A 16,936-nucleotide genomic window follows, 5' to 3' on the forward strand; every position below is an offset into this window, starting at 1 on the left:
TGGATACTGAAAGAGCTAGGGGAAGGTTAAATTGGAAAGCACCCACTCTCTTTAAAAAGAACCCTTTATCAGAAGCAAAGCATGTTGGTTTTTTGTTTCGTTTTGTTTTTTTTGAGATGGAATTTCACTGTTGTTGCCCAGGCTGGAGTGCAATGGCGTGATCTCAGCTTACTGCAACCTCTACCTCTTTGGTTCAAGTGATTCTCCTGCCTCAGCCTCCCAAGTTGCTGGGATTACAGGTGCACAAAATTAGCCACCATGCCTGGCTAATTTTCTATTTTTAGTAAGGTGGGTGTCTCCATGATGGTTACACTGGTCTCGAACTCCCGACCTCAGGTGATTCGCCTGCCTCAGCCTCCCAAAGTGCTGGGATTACAGGCACGAGCCACCGTGCCTGGCCAGAATGTTGGTTCTGTAACTTCTCCGGGCAGTGGGGGGAGAATCTCTCCTAGAATTCAAAGCCACAGGCAAGCACTAACATGCGATTAAGGTCTGAATTAAATCTACCAGCACACCCCAGACGCCTTAAGTCAAGAATTCTGTTACAGGCGGCCTCACATCAGCCATGCCCACACGTGCCTAAACAAAAGCAAACACACAGACAAAAAATCTAATACTTAATAAATAAATAAATAGGCCAGGCACAGCGGCTCATGCCTGTAATCCCAACACTTTAGGAGGCTGAGGCGGGCAGATCACGAGGTCAGAATATTGAGACCATCCTAGCTAACACAGTGAAAGCTGTGTTTACTAAAAATACAAAAACTTAGCCGGGCATGGTGGCATGCATCTGTAATCCCAGCTATTTGGGAGGCTGGGGCAGGAGAATCACTTGAACCTGGGAGGTGGGGTTGCAGTGAGCTGAGATCAGGCCACTACACCCCAGCCTCAGCAACAGAGCAAGACTCCGATAAAGTTCCAAAGAACACATCGCAGCGGAAAATTGCAACACAGTTGAGAAAAGTTAACATGGAATTGATGTAGGACAGGGAAGCCCCAGAGTGGCTTAGCCTGAAAGTGTTCTTAGCTTTGCCCAGGAAAGAATTCAAGGGCAAGTCAGACGTAGAAGAAAACAGCTTTATTGAAGCAACAGTGTTACAGCTCTGGGACTGCTCCTGCAGAGCAGGGCCACCCCACAGGCGGAGCGGAGCAGCTCAGGGTCGTTCTACATTCCTATTTATACCTACTTTTTTTTTTGAGATGGAGTCTTGCTCTGTTGACAGGCTGGAGTGCAGTCATGTGATCTTGGCTCACTGCAACCTCTGCCTCCCGGGTTCAAGCGATTCTCCTGCCTCAGCCTCCCAAGTTGCTGGGACTACAGGTGCCTGCCACCACATCCGGCTAATTTTTTGTATTTTTAGTAGAGATGAGGTTTCACCATGTTGGCCAGGCTGGTCATGAACGCCTGACCTCAGGTGATCCACCTGCTTCAGCCTCCCAAAGTGGTGGGATTACAGGCATGAACTACCACGCACAGCTTTATACCTACTTTTAATTACATGTAGATGAAGGAGTGGTTTATGCAAAAAAAAATTCTAAGAAAGAGGTAGTAACTTCTGGATCATTGGGTCCTTGCCATGGAAAGGGGCGGTAACTCCGGGCATTGCCACGGGAACGGTAAACTGACCAGGCTCATTTACAACACAGACCACACAGCAAAACTTCAGAATTTCAGCACAGTGTCGGTGCTTCATGGCCTCATCATCTCCATTTCATTCTCCAATAACGTTAAGCTCTTTTCAAAATGATTCCCCAATGGCTAACATATGCCCATCTTCTGAAAATGATAATACCAATTAGAAATGTGAGCCAATTAGCATTAACTGGTGGCTGTGTCTTTTTTTTTTTTTTTTGGTGAGATGGAGTCTGGCCCTGTCACCCAGGCTGGAGTGCATCATCCACTGCAGCATCCACTACAGCATCCACTACAGCATCCACTACAGCATCCACTACCTCCACTACAGCATCTGCTACCTCCACAATAGCATCCATTACAGTGGATCTACCACAGCAATCACCACATCTACTACAGCATCCACTACAGTGGATCCAACACAGCACTCACTACATCCACTACAGCATCCATTACAGAATGCACTACAGTGAATCCAATACAGTGCCCCCAACAACATCAACCCCAGCATCCAGTATAGTGAATCCACTAGAGTTTCCACCATAGTGGCATTCTTTGGGTCTTGATTATAACAAGGGCTTCTAGAGGTGCTTGCGGTATAAGATTCTGGGGGAGTCACCTTGAGGGCACAATCTCAGGCAGCAGAGTCAACTTCATGAGGTTGGAGTTATGTTCAGGAGATGAACCAGCAGCCTCCAAGGAGGCTGGAGATCAACAGTTGAGAACATTAGAGCTTGGACTCATGGTCTAAACCACCCATCAACTATGTCACCCTAATTAAAAGTATTGCTTCCCTCTTTTGAGGAGTACTTTCAAGATACCAAAGTTTTCATGTGTTTTCTCTCACTTGTGCACTATCCTGGTGACCACTCTCTCATCTGTGGTCATGCAGAACACACATGGAGCAGAGCCAAGGCCAGAATTTGCATTTCCTGGCTCCCAAGTCTGACTGCCTCAGCAACCCACATCCTCATTCTAACCCAGAGCCCAGCCAGAGTTCCTCCTCTGGTTGTGAGACTGTGATCTATGAAACCAAAACTTTTGCCTTCCTTTCTTAGCCTGTCAGAGTCTTACCCCTGGGTAGGAGCCTTGGGTGAAAGGACAGGAGATAGATAAATTGATGGCGCGGATGGATGAATGGATGGATGGATAGTTGGATAGGTAAATGGATGGATGGATGGATAAGTGAGTGGATGAATAGGTAGGTGGATAGATAGATGAATGGATAGACAAGATGGATGTACAGACAAATGGGTGGGTGGATGGATAGAAAGAAAAGAGGGAAAGAAGGACAGATGGATGGATGAGTGGAGGAAGAGAAGGCAATAGATAAACATCTAGGAAATTACAAATACAAATAGGTAAAGAAGGCCCCAAGAGAGGACAGGTGGAAACAGGCTGGTCTGATGGTAGTGGGTTATCAGAACTTACTAACATTGGTGTCACTTAAGTTGGTATACAACCCCCCACTGCTAAGTTTGACTGGCCTTTAAAATAATAATTTTAAAAAAGACAAGTGGGGGTAGAAAAAGAATGGCAGAAAAGCCAGAGGAGTCTTTTAGTGGCAGGAGGAAGATGAAATCAGAGAGAAAGAAAAGCAAGACCAAATTATACTGTGACAGGAAGACTGGGTGGTAGAAATACAGATGCAAAGAAAGAAAAACAAGAGTCCAAAATTGGAGAAATAATTCAGAGAGAGAGTGACCAAGAAGGAGAGTAACTAAGGAACAGACAAAAGAGAAGCAAAGTGAGAGAAGAAAAATAAGACAAGAATGGGAGGAGCAGGGGGGAGATAGAGGAAGAAATGGGAAGACAGAGAAGTCCTATATAGAAGGAAAGACAGAGGGGAAGGTGGGGTAAGGAGACAGAGAAATAGTGTATAAAATAAAGTACGCTGGATGTGGTGACTCACGCCTGTAATCCCAGCACTTTTGGAGGCTGAGGTGGGTGGATCACCTGAGGTTAGGAGTTTGAGACCAGCCTGACCAACATGGTGAAACCCTGTCTCTACTAAAAATACAAAAAATTAGCCGGGTGTGGTGGCGGGTGTCTGCAATCCCAGCTTCTTGGGAGGCTGGGACAGGAGAATTGCTTGAACTCCAGAGGCAAAGGTTGCAGTGAGCCGAGATCGCGCCACTGTACTCCAGCCTGGGTGACAGAGCAAGAGACTCTGTCAAAGAAAAAAAGACTTGCATTTCTGACAACCAGATGATTCCTGTAGTCCCCACCCAGAAACAAACTCAGCATACACGGACCGTTTATTTTCATGCGTCCCGGACCAGTTAGTGGTACCTGCTTCCTACCCACCGAACTATCTTAAAAAAACCCTAGCCTCCAAATTTTCAGGTTTCCCATTTAGCTGGCTGTACACGTTTGTTTGTTTGTTTTTGAGACGGAGTCTCTCTCTGCTGCCCAGGCTGGAGTGCAGTGGTGCAATCTCGGCTCACTGCAACCTCCACCTCCTGGGTTCAAGCGATTCTTCTGCCTCAGCCTCCTGAGTAGCTGGGATTACAGGTGAGCACCACCATGCACAGCTAATTTTTGTATTTTCAGTAGACACAGGGTTTCACCATGTTGGCTAGGATGGTCTTGATCTCCTGACCTTATGACCCACCCACCTCGGCCTCCCAAAGTGCTGGGATTACAGGTGTGAGCCACCATGCCTGACCCATCTTTATAAACATGGGAGTTTCCTGCATGTTAGAATAAAGCAATATTAATAATGATTAGTAATAATAATAGGATGGTAAAGGAGTGGAAGATTCTTGCAGGATTGGACTCTAGTTGGTTCCCGTCACCTTTTATCTGCATCCTTGAACAGTACTCTCCAAAACTGACTCAGGGTTTAGCCATGGGACTTACTCTGGGCAGCGAGACAGTAGCAAATACCACACGAGCAGAAGTTTGGGAACCGTTTGCATTTTGGGGCTTGTTTTGTTCAGCTGGGTATCCTTGCAACCACCATGATATGAACAAGCTTGAGTGAACCTCATGGAAGACAAGCAATCCTGGCTATCCCAGCAGAGGCCTCAGCACAGGAGTGAGGCTACTCCTAGAACCACCACCCAACCAACACATAGAACTGTAGGAAACAGGCCAGGTGCTGTGGCTCACACCCAGAATCCAACACTTTGGGAGGCCGAGGTGGGCAGATCACTTGAGATCAGGAGTTCGAGACCAGCCTAGGCAACGTGGCAAAACCCCTTCTCTACTAAAAATACAACAACAAAAAATAAGGCTGAGTGTGGTGGCTCAAGCCTGTAATCCCAGTACTTTGGGAGGCCGAGGTGGGCAGATCACCTCGAGAGGTCAGGAGTCTGAGACCAGCCTGGCTAACATAGTGAAATTTACAAAAAATGTAAATTTCTTTTTGTCTTTACAAAAAATACAAAATTAGTGGGGCGTGGTGGCATGCATGTGTAATCCCAGCTACTTGGGATGCTGAGGCAGGAGAATTGCTTGAACCTTGGAGACAGAGTGTGGGGCTGTTACTTAGCAAAAATTAACATGTGAAATGATGTGACTCATTCAAAGCCACTCAAGGGACTGAAGGTGAGGAGTCTGTCTCTAACCCACTACACTCTGCACTGTGCACGAGTAGCTCAAGAAGGGCTATTCAAAAGGCTTTCAATCCCATGGTCTAACCCATGGTCGCCCACCTGTCCACCCAACCTGGGAAAAGTTCTCCACTCCCAGGATGACATGGAAAATATTTAACATCCGAGTTTCCCACATGTCAGAATAGAGCAAGATCTTGAAGGTTCATTGCTATTCCTGGAGTGAACCCTTTAGTGGCTGGACCATGGGGAGGTCTGGGAGCCCTTGGGGAGGTGCTTAATTACCAAATGGCATGGAAATAGTGCAATATTTAAACCACCAGTTTGGGCATACCAGTATGTCCCTGTGAGTCATCAACTCTGCTGGTAGCATTTATTTAATCTCCCTCTTGACGTATGGAAGAATCTAGGTGTTTTTCCCCTCTAAAAAAAGGTGCTCACGGCCAGGCATGGTGACTCATGCCTGTAATCCCTGCACTTTGGGATGCCAAGGTGGGCCGGGCCCATCACCTGATGTCAGGAGTTCAAGACCAGCATGACCGACATGGTGAAACCCTGTCTCTACTAAAATACAAAAATTAGCTGGGTGTGGTGGTGGGTAACTGTAATCCCAGCTACTCAGGAGGCTGAAGCAGAATTGCTTGAACCTGGGAGGCAGAGGTTGCAGTGAGCCGAGATCACACTATTACACTCCAGCCTGGGCAACAAGAGTGAAACTCCATCTCAAAAAAAAATGGTACCCACAAATTCCAAGAGGTTTTTCTTAACACAGCCCAACCCACAGCCACATCCCCCCACCACACAACAGGTCCTTACTAGGACACCACACAAAAGCAAGTGTATTCTCAGATCATTTAATCAGAATTTTAATATAAACAGGTCATTATCCCATATTTTACATGCAAAACGATTTCAATATTCCAAAAGAAAAAAAAGGCATCTTCTATACATGGTGCTACTTGGCTCTTGTAGGAAAACATTGAAAAAATAATAATCGAGCTGTTGGTGGGTTTTGTGTTTCTGAGTTGTTTTCTACAAAAGCTGCGGCACATTTGACCCTTTGTTGCCAAAACGCAGGGCCGAGGCCACCCAGGCACACAAAGGGATGAGGAGCAGCAACTTTGAGGCAAAGTGTAAAGACTGAACAAGCTGTTCCTGAATATGTGCACCAATGCACACTCATTTTGAGGCTCTTCCTTCCTTCTCAAATGGGACCAAGAGCCCCAGATTTATCTGTTTTTTAACAAGGATTTTCAATGGCCCACACCCACCCAGATAGAAATATGGCTGGTGTCTGGTTCTGGACCTTGACTGTTATCAGAAGGTAACAGTAAGCTCAAAAAGCCATTGTGTCCCCTTCTCCCACCCCTGTTTCTTGGGGACCCCTAAGGAAATCTTCATCTTCTGTTGTAGCCCCTGAAAGTCCACTATGTTCTTTTGTATGTTCTAGGGGAAAAAAAAAATTCTGACCTGTCCTTTTTATTCCCAATCTCACCTCTCATATACATGAACATTCTGAAGAACATGCTGGAAGATTTTCAAAGTGACACCATGCTACGTGTACCATGTATATAAAATCAGCATTCCCTGTTTCCCATCCCCAACAAAACCATTGTTTCTGAAGAGCCTAAGGTGTTGAGGACTCATTAGGTGGCATCCAGGGGACATTTAATCCTAAACTTCCACTCACATGAAATAGAAAAGTGATCGTCACTGGGATTATAGCACGTCCACTTACCAGGACGGCCAGCATAAGTCAAAACCTGATGACATTTCTGCTCTTTCACAAGTGTTACAGTGGAATACAAATAAACACCTCCCAACTCAATAAGCACATTTCTTGGTGGACTGTCTGCCACAGGATACAGTGAAAGATCTGTCCATCAGTTAGCAACATAATCCCCAGGGTCACAGGATTACCTGTGCAGACCCCTTGTGTCAGTTCCCACAGTTTATCTCAACTGTCCTCAGCCTACATCCAGATGAGCCACAGTGCTTCTCCTTCTCACCACTTCCAATGACAGAATAGCACCTAGGACAGCTCCCAGAATCTGAACATTTTTGGACGAGTATTTGACATCACTGATGCAGAGAGAAAGTGACGTGCTTAGTATTCTCCTCCTGGAAGAAGAAACTACTGTGTGGATTTTACTACATTAATGAAAAGGGTTTTAATCATAGTGAGACATCTTTAAAAACAAGCAACAGAAAGTATTACCCTAAGCTGGTTTTGTTGCTTTTTTTTTTTTTTTTTTTTTTTAACTTAACACTACAAACTCCCAGGACAACCATGTCTTTCTAGGACCAAAGTTCTATTGTTACAAAGCCAACATTTCCTAAAGTCAAAGGAGGCTTTCTTGCAACCCAACAGCTGCTTGCCCTTTTCACTGCAGCAGTAGAGTCAAATAAATGAGATTGGTGCACCCCATTTGCAAGGGGCAGGCCCAGCACCGTACCTTTCTCCAGGGCAGGTGGAGAAAGATGAATCTGCAAGGGCAGCGCCTAGAAGTACAAGAGCAGCAAGGTTTTGGCCCTGCTGGCCCTGCCTAGACTCTCACGTGGGTTATCAAAGCTGCACAGTGTCCAACAATATCAGCTTGAGGTCAATCAAACCCCAATACAGAGGTCTAAGGTGTTGTTGCAAAAAAAAAAGTGAAGGAAAGCATTCAGCACATTAATGGATTTTGGATTAGAATTTCCCCCACATGCTCCCATCCCACTTGGAGAATTAAAAAAGACATTGCATTAAGTGTTTGTGTGTCAGGTGCAGCAGCAGACTGAAAGAAGCAGGAATAAGACATCAGAGAGTCCAGGGCACCTTCGAGCTCACTTCAGGGGGATTCCATTGAACAGGTGGGAATGCTCGTTCTGAATCAAAGCCTGTCTTTGCCCCAGCAGCCATCTCTCACCAAAGGAAGGTACAGCATGCTGGGGCACCCCATATATCAGACACATCATGACATCCTGGGACTTAGTTTATGTTTGGGGAACTTAGTGACAATAGATGGAGGATTTTTTTTAAAGTAAGATTAAATTCAGAGAGGAATATTACCAGCCAGAAAGAAAAGGATCTATGCTCACATGAAGGCCACACCTTCTCCATCCCAACTCCCTCCCTCAAAATTCTTAATGGTCCCTGGCATTCGAATCAGCTAATAGACACTTTCCCTGATTCAGGCTGGTTCCAGGTAGAATTCTGAAATCTCAAAGATGTCCATTATTGAATCACATCTTAACAATACACTGAGGTAGACTGTGCTGAAAAAAAAATTATTATCCCCCATTCACCTGTTTATTTTTCTTTGATAAAAATTGACATGCGCTCCATTTTTTACGAGAGTGATTTTCAGAGTGATTTTATATATTAAAATAAATATGTTTTCCCCTAGTATAAGAAAAACCTTTCTGAATTAGAAAATGTGAAAATTGCAGCTAGTGTAGTATACAACCACTACAAATTTACTAGGAAGAGAACAAAATACCTAGATCTACGTGTGCGTGTGTTTTTAGATTTACGTACAGACCCTCACATTTGCAAAATAAATTTGGCAAAAATAATTTCTGTACTCTTGCTTCTTGTACCCAATCACTGAGGCTCCTTGGCAATACTTTTACATGCTGTAATTTCCCAAATCATATAAATAAGGTAACAATAGACCATTGGGATTTGTGTCTACCGGTGTTCTTAATCAAGAATTGAGAGGGCTCGGAGTTTGCCATTATGACTCTATCCCATTCTTAAGCCCACAACTCTTAAGAAGAAAAGGAAGCAGTCAAAAGCTTGTAAGAAAATGCACTCAGGAATAACGCATGGGTGATGAGTTTTTTGATGAACCAAAGTGATGAGTTCACTGTGTTCTTTGAGCAGCTGTGGTGGTTCTTTTCGCAAAGAGAAGAAACGGTGGACTGATGCCCCGTCGGAAGTTCTCGGTGGTGTGAAGGTCTTTTTTCACGGTTTCTCCTCCAGACTCTACTGTCTTAGGGATTGCAACAACGTAAGCGCCTGAGCATTCTGCTCAGACCTTACACCTGGCCCAGATGAGGTCACCGGGCTCAGAGCAGCTTCCGGGAGTTCAGTTCGGAGGACTGCCAGGTGCCCTCAGGCTGGAGGGGACCAAGACGTAGTCTCAGTGCACCTCTCTCTTATATTGCTTAGATGTTCCCAAAGTCCATCTGGGTTGCTGGCTCTTTGGGATCTGATATTCTTGCATTTGCACAATAACGGTAGGATGTGCACACCCAGGAGAGGAAACGCCACACGAGGTACACACAGAGAACCAGAGGATGAACCAGAGGAAGGCAGGCTCAGGGCTAGGTAGCTACCAGTTTCATCTGAACAGCTTGGCACCTGAACCAGACCATCCACAAAACCTAGTCTCCCGCACACTCCACGTGGCCTCACAATTTCCAAAAGTGTTAGCAGCGAACGTGGCTTCATTCCCAGAAATGGATGCCTTTAAGACCAAACAAAGAGGCCACTCGTGCCTCACTCCCTCCCCGTCCCGGCCCCACAACAGGCAAAGCTACTCATGTCCCCACTCCCCACCAACCCCGGAGAAGAGTCAATAACTTATGAGGCTAATTCTGGAGACTTCTTAAAAATTAAATATGCTACAAATATATTTTCAAAACTCTATGTCATCTCAGTTCTCTTTTTTTTTTCCTTTTTCCATTTTTCTTTGTTTTTTTCTTTCTTTCTTTTTTTTTTTTTAACATCCTAGCTTGGTTTGGTCTTGAAAAGCTTCAGAATCACTCCAAATGAAATATTCCTCCCTTGGCTCCCCAAAAGCATTTTTTTCATCAATGTGAAGGGAGGGTAGGAACCTGAGGCTAACCTTCTGACACAAGAAGTATCTGTCGAGAGCATAGTCTCCCAGTCAATAAGGAAGGAGTGGGGGACATGAGCTGGCACACTTGAGAAAAACCTTCATGAGCCGATTCCCAAAGCATCAACTCCGCGTGGGTATGTTGCATACACATCAGCCGTGTCTAACGGACACACACACACGCGCATACAGATGTGAGCACACGCCGGGACCACAGACCCTTATCCAAAGTATGAAAACAGCAGCTGTTGGTCAGTTTGAGGAACTGATTTTGTAAAGAAAACAAAACAAAACAAAACCCTTCAGCCTGGACGAGGAGAACAAAAACCTCGAAGCTCAACCTGTGAAGCTTGAAATTCTCCTGGAGCAGGGCTGCGTATTTTTTGTTGTTGTTGTTTTTCTTTCGAGTTTTTGTTCCACAAACAAGAAGTTTTATCTCTTATACTGCAGCTCAGACACCAGCAAAAAACAAAAACAAAAAAGAATCTGTAAAAATAGGTGCTTTCTTTCCATCTACTGGGGGAAAAAAAGCAACAAAAAACACAAAATCCTGCTTGGAAACTGTGGTTGCCTAAAGAGGCAGCAGCTGTGGCAACCCCCTGCCGCTAGGTTCACAGTTAAGTCCTCTGCAGGACTAGTCCAATTGGCAACCAAACGAACAGAAATGTACAGGAACGATCTCTGAGCTCCATTGGACACTGTAGAGTTGTGTGAATCCTGAGTTTTCCAGAGGTTTCAAAACGGAGGAAAGTGAAGATGGGAGCCCCTGCCTGCCCCCGCTGCGGTAGGCACTATTAGGAAGGGTTGGAACGAGGCAAGGCCAGAATCCGCCCGTTCTTCTTGCCTCCATTCATGTGGGTGTAGGGGATGTGTTCGTCGTAGCTCCTCTTGAGACCCAGTGAGGACCCTCCATCCCGGCCCCCGGCCTCCTCCCTCTGACAGTGAGAGGAACGATCCAGGGGAACGTTCTCCATATCCTCAAACTCCATCTCCAGCTCCTCGCTCTCGGGAGCCTTGTTCTCCTCGCTGTGAAAGAAGGACACCTCGGGAAAGCTAGGATGCAGGTCATCCTTGAGCAAGTTGACAATCTCTAGGAAGGTTGGCCTCATCTTGGGGTTGAATTGCCAGCACATACGCATGAGATCAGTCCTGTGGAGCAGAAGGAAACGTCCTGGGTGAGTCTGGGGGCCCAGCCAAGCATCCTCCCATTCCTCCCCCCACCCATATGTAGCACATATGGAAACTCAAGTGTGGGTACCACAATGCAATATGCAAATGCAAGCACGCATGTAAAGACAAGCTCTGCAAACACAAACACGCCTGTAACACGTAGACTGCAAATGCAGTGCACATGTAGACATATGAAAGGCAAAGCCAAGCACATGTGGAAGGGGCAATACCCTTGTAATGAGCACCTCACACACCTCAACCCCTTTCTACACTTACACTCTCTCTGGACAGTTGTCAGGTTGATCCAGATACCCTCCTTCCATGACGAATTTCAACACTTGTTCATTAGACAGGCCTTGGTAAGGCTGTTCTGCCAAGCTGGTGATTTCCCAAAGGACCACGCCAAAGGACCTGCGGTGACAGTTGAGGGTAGTAACAAAGCCATTCACACACACACCGCACACACAATACATGTACATAGACACACACACACACAGACACGCACAAATACACACAGACACATGCAAACACACACAAACACCACAGACACACAAACACATAGACACACACACACCAACACACAAATGCATACACACATGCAAACACAAACAGTACACACACAAACACACACAGGGACAGACACAAACACAAACCCACACAGACACACAAACACACACATACAAACACACACAGACACAAACACACACACAAACACATGCACACAAACACAGACACACACGCAAACACACACAAACACAGACACACGTACACGCACGCAAACATATCTCTTGGTTTGCTTGAACATGGTTGGCCGGCTAATGAAACATTCATCTGCAGTTCATAGATGCTGCCTTAATAAGGCAATTCTCCTGCCTTAGCCTCCTGAGTAGCTGGGATAAATACTGCGAAAGAAAATAAATCTCGGGGCCCCCAAATCACTAAACTCAATGAAAAAGTCAGGCTGGGAACTGCTTAGGGCCAACCTGCCTTCATTCTATTCAAAGTCCTCCCCTCCGCTCACTGAGATAAATGCATGTCTGATTTATCTCATGTCTGAGCCTCTCCAAAGGAGAGGCTCATCAGAAACTCAAAAGAATTCAGCCATTTGTCTCTTATCTATCTATGACCCACAAGCCCCCTCCCTGCTTCAAGTTGTCCTGTCTTTCGAGACGGAACCAATGTTCATCTTACATACGTTGTTGGATGCCTCGTTTCCCTAAAATGTATAAAACCAAGATGTGCTCTGGTCACCTTGGGCACATGCCATCACCTTGGGCACATGTCGTCACCTTGGGCAAACGTCCTCAACCTTGGCAAAATAAACTTCCTAAATCAACTGAGACCTGTCTCAGATTTTCAGGTTCACAATGCCCACCGGATTGGTCAGGACATAAGAGTAGCCGTGGGAAGGTCCTCAGACAGGAGGTTGCCTTTTTTACCTTGATGGGGAACCCACGAGGAAGGCAGGCTACCTTCTCCTGCTCTTGGGGGGTCACTGGCAGGGCACCTGGAATTCAAGCCCAGTGACTGCCCACCCATCTACGCACAACTCACCACATGTCAGAAGAAGTGGTAAAGATCCCGTCCTTCAGGGACTCCGGTGCCATCCACCGCACAGGGAGCAGACCCTTGCCCCCTTTCCGGTAGTAATCCGTTTCATAGATGTCTCTGGTCATTCCAAAGTCTGACAACACAAACGGTTCACACACTCTTAACCTTCAGCCTTGGTCCTAGCACCTGCCATCTTGACTGTCCCACCTCTCACACAGCCCTAAGAGGGGTTCACCTGGCTCAGGTGTGTGTCCACCTGGGTGGTGGCCAAAGCCGGTAAGAATGGATTCTGAGGGTATGCATGGGGAAGTGAAGGGGAAGGATGGGCCACTATTTAAAGCCTGCAGAAAGAAGGTACCAAGTGACAAAGAAGCTACATTTTTCTTTTACTTTCTTTTTTTTTTTGAGAGAGAGAGACTTGCTCTGTTGCCCAGGCTGGAGTGCAGTGGTGTGATCTCAGCTCACTGCAACCTCCATCTCCCGGGCTCAAGCAATTCTCCTGCCTTAGCCTCCTGAGTAGCTGGGATTACAGGTGTCCACCACCATGCCCGGCTAATGTTTTGCATTTTGAGTAGAGACAGGGTTTCACCATGTTGGCCAGGCTGGTCTTAAACTCTGGACCTCAGTTGATTTGCCTGCTTCGGCCTCCCAAAGTGCTGGGGATTACAGGCGTGAGCCACTGCACCCGGCCAAAGAAGCTACATTTTGGCCAACAGCTTGGGAATCCCAGTCTTAACAAGGCTTCCTTCCCACCGTTACCACTACAGGCATCCCAGACTGAACTTCCGCCTTTTTCCAGCAAACCTACAGTTGACCATTGGATATGGCCACGCCATCACCCAGCTGCCTCCCAGAAACCCGGAGTTGGCCCCTCCTTTGACCACCCCCTTTCCTCTCAGCCCACATCTGATTCAACCCATTCTCTCTCCACATGTCTCTGCTATTCAATCCATCTACTACTGTGGTTTCAACCAGACCCACGCCCACATCTCTTACCTGGAGGACCCTCCTTTCACCTTGACCTTCACAACCCACCACCCCATGTCACTTCCTGCTTCCCATTGCTAATGTAGGAGTTGTGTTTTTGTTTGTTTGTTTTGAGATGGAGTCTCGCTCTGTTGCCAGGCTGGAGTACAATGGCACGATCTGGGCTGAAACCTCTGCTTCCCAGGTTGAAGTGATTCTCCTGCCTCTGCCTCCCAAGTAGCTGGAACTATGGGTGCCTGCCAGCACACCTGGCTATTTTTTGTTTTTTTAGTAGAGATCGGGTTCACCATGTTGGCCAGGAAGGTCTTGATCTCTTGACCTCATGATCTGTGATCCACCCGCCTTGGCCTCCCAGAGTGCTGGAATTACAGGCATGAGCCACTGTGTCTGGCCTTTTTTTTTTTTGAGACAGAGTTTCACTCTTGTTGCCCAGGTTGGAGTTCAACGGCACAAGCTCTGCTCACTGCAACCTCCACCTCCCAGGTTCAAGTGATTCTCCTGCCTTAGCCTCTTGAGTAGCTGGGAGTACAGCCACCTGCCACCACACCTGGCTAATTTTTGCATTTTTAGTAGAGACAGGATTTTACCATGTTAACCTGGCTGGCCTTGAACTCCTGGCCTCAAGTGATCCACCCGCTTTGGCTTTCCAAAGTGCTGGGATTACAGGTGTGAGCCACTAAGCCTCACCAAGAGATGCCTTTTTGAGTCATATATAGAATCATGCACTTCCTGCTACCCCTTGTGAATGTACGATAATGTCGAGATGACTTGGCCAGACATGCAAGGTGCTTCTGGGTCTGGTTTCTGTCTCTCTCCTCAACCTCACATCTCATGCTGCTCTGGTGCCCTCTGTATTCCCTTTTTGTTTGTCTTTTGAAACTGTGTCTCACTGTTGCCCAGGCTGGAGTGCAGTGATGCAATCATAGCTCACTGCAGCCTCTACCTCCTGGGCTCAAGCAATCCTCCCATCCCAGCCTCCTGAGTAGCTGGGACCACAGGTATGCACCACTACACCCCACTAATTTTTAAATTTTTTCATAGAGATGGAGCCTCACTATGTTGCCCAGGCTCGTCTCAAACTCCTGGACTCAAGTAATCCTTATACCTTGGCCTTCCAAATCACTGGAATTACAGGTGGGAGCCCTGGGCCTAGAAACATCTTTTGAATGACACAAGAGTCTGGAAAGTGGTGGAAGATTCCAGAAAGTGATGGAAGATTCTGGAAAGCAAAGCAAGATTCCAGAAAGTGAATGGGCAAGTTTATCAACACATGCAATTAAATGACAGCTGGGGGGTGGTCCACTCCAGCCTGGGCGACAGAAAAACAAAAACAAACAAAAAACAGACAAAAAAGAAATAACTTGCCCCTTTATACTATCAGGAAGATCTAGCGGCTCAAGATAGACAGCTTCCTTCTGGAATCAAACCTGGCCTGGGTCGTTAATGTTTTCAAAGTGGAAAGCTGGACCAACCTCCAATTTTGACAGTGAAATCATGCGCGACCATGCAGTTTCTGGCCGCCAGGTCCCGATGCACAAACTTCTTGGCGTTCAGGTAAGCCATCCCATCAGCAATCTCTGCTGCCATCTGAATCATCTCTTGCAGGGTGGGGGGAGGGCGGCCGGGATTGTTCTAAAACAGAAACATGGGGTTGGTGTTTCAGCAGCACTAGTATCTGAGGAGGCTGGGAGCCAGTGCCCCACCGAGCACCCCGCTGGGTTCCCCAAGGCAGCTCACCTCAGCCTCCGGCCGCAGAGAACGGAGGTAGCTCTTCAGGTCTCCGTGAGCCATCAGCTCCATCACCACCAGTGTGGGCTGGCCCTTGGACACCACTCCCAGGAGGCGCACCTGCAGATCAAGCTATCAGGGCTCCTGGAGAAGGGTCCGTGATTCCACTCCCCAAGGTTCTCCCTGCCTGGTGTCCATGTCACACACAGCACCCTGTGACCTGGATGCAGGGAGCTCAGCCCTGGTCTAGGGGAGCAGACGGACCTGCCCAGACAGCAGACAGACAGGCCTTTGTATTTTAACTGTAACCCCCTGCCTGGCTCTCTGTTCTGTGCCACATCCACAGGGCCCAGCCCCTCATGTCCTCTAAGTCTCTGCTCAAAGACACCCCTGCCCAGCCCTCCTTTCCTCCCTTTCTTCACGTTTCCATAGATTTCCTCCTAATGCATAAAGGGTTTGAAGTAGGTTGGGGGCGGTGGCTTATGCATCCCAGCCATATGCATCCCAGCACTATGGCAGGCTGAGGCAGGTGGATCACCTGAAGTCAGGAGTTTGAGACCAGCCTGGCCAACATAGCGAAACCCCATCTCTACTGAAAATACAAAAATCAGCCAGGTGTGGTGGTGGGCGCTGGCCATCCTGGCTACTCAGGAGGCTGAGACAGGAAAATTGCTTGAACCTGGGCAGTAGAGGTTGCAGTGAGCTGAGATTGCCCCACTGCACTCCAGCCTGGGTGACAGAGTGAGACTCTGTCTTAAAAAATATATAAAAATAAACTGGGCATGCTGGCTCATGCCTGTAATCCCAGCACTTTGGGAGGCCTTTGAGGGCAGATCACAAGGTCAAGAGATCGAGACCATCCCAGTCAACATGGTGAAACCCCAACTGAACTAAAAATACAAAAATTAGCCGGATGTGGTGGTGGGTGCCTGTAATCTCAGCTACTCAGGAGACTGAGGCAGGAAAATCTCTTGAACCAGGGAGGCAGAGGTTGCAGTGAGACAAGATTGCGCCACTGCACTCCACCCTGCGTGAGAGAGAGAGAGACACTGTCTTAAAAAATATATAAAAATAAAAATAAAGGTTTGGAGTCTCTCCACGTGTTGTTTAGGAAGCTCTACAGGGGCAGAAATCCACTGTATCACAGGGACAAGAGCAGGGCTTTAAATGCCTCATAAATATGTCTGGCAAGAATGAAAGCACATGGGACCCAAAGAGAGACAAAGGGGTTACTGGAGCCGAAAGGCAGGAAGAGTTTGTGCTGCCTTCAGTGGAGGGTAGGAATGAGGGCAGGTGATATGGGGTGTACCTCTGTGTGGTCCATGATTACAAAGGAGCCAGGAAGAGGAAAGAAATGGAGGATTCTAAAAAGCAATGGAAGATTCTGGAAAATGATGGAAGATTCCAGAAGGTGATGGAAGATTCCAGAAAGCAATGAAGGATTCCAGAAAGTGATGCGACAGTGATAGAGTCTGGTTCCAGGT

The 16,936-nt window shown here is 47.0% G+C and overlaps 1 protein-coding gene across 14 annotated transcripts in view; it reads right to left on the reverse strand.

Annotated features, from left to right (window-relative positions):
- Positions 1-6,028: 6,028 nt before the first annotated feature.
- Positions 6,029-16,936, reverse strand: part of INSR (insulin receptor) — a 160,557-nt gene continuing 149,649 nt past the window's right edge. For 12 of the 14 annotated variants that reach the window (XM_035286302.3, XM_078360356.1, XM_078360355.1 and 9 more), the window contains 5 exons: positions 15,462-15,572; positions 15,197-15,356; positions 12,741-12,870; positions 11,463-11,597; positions 7,419-11,165 (listed from right to left, as the gene is read on the reverse strand). In XM_035286302.3, coding sequence (XP_035142193.2) covers positions 10,811-11,165; positions 11,463-11,597; positions 12,741-12,870; positions 15,197-15,356; positions 15,462-15,572 — 891 coding nt within the window. In that variant the 3' untranslated portion in view covers positions 7,419-10,810. Of the gene's footprint in view, positions 11,166-11,462; positions 11,598-12,740; positions 12,871-15,196; positions 15,357-15,461; positions 15,573-16,936 lie in introns of all 14 variants that reach the window. The other 2 variants (XM_035286301.3, XM_035286299.3) reach the window with 1 other exon arrangement.

Source organism: Callithrix jacchus, chromosome 22 (genome assembly GCF_049354715.1).
Source record: "Callithrix jacchus isolate 240 chromosome 22, calJac240_pri, whole genome shotgun sequence".
In the NCBI taxonomy this organism is placed as follows: Eukaryota; Metazoa; Chordata; class Mammalia; order Primates; family Cebidae; genus Callithrix; species Callithrix jacchus.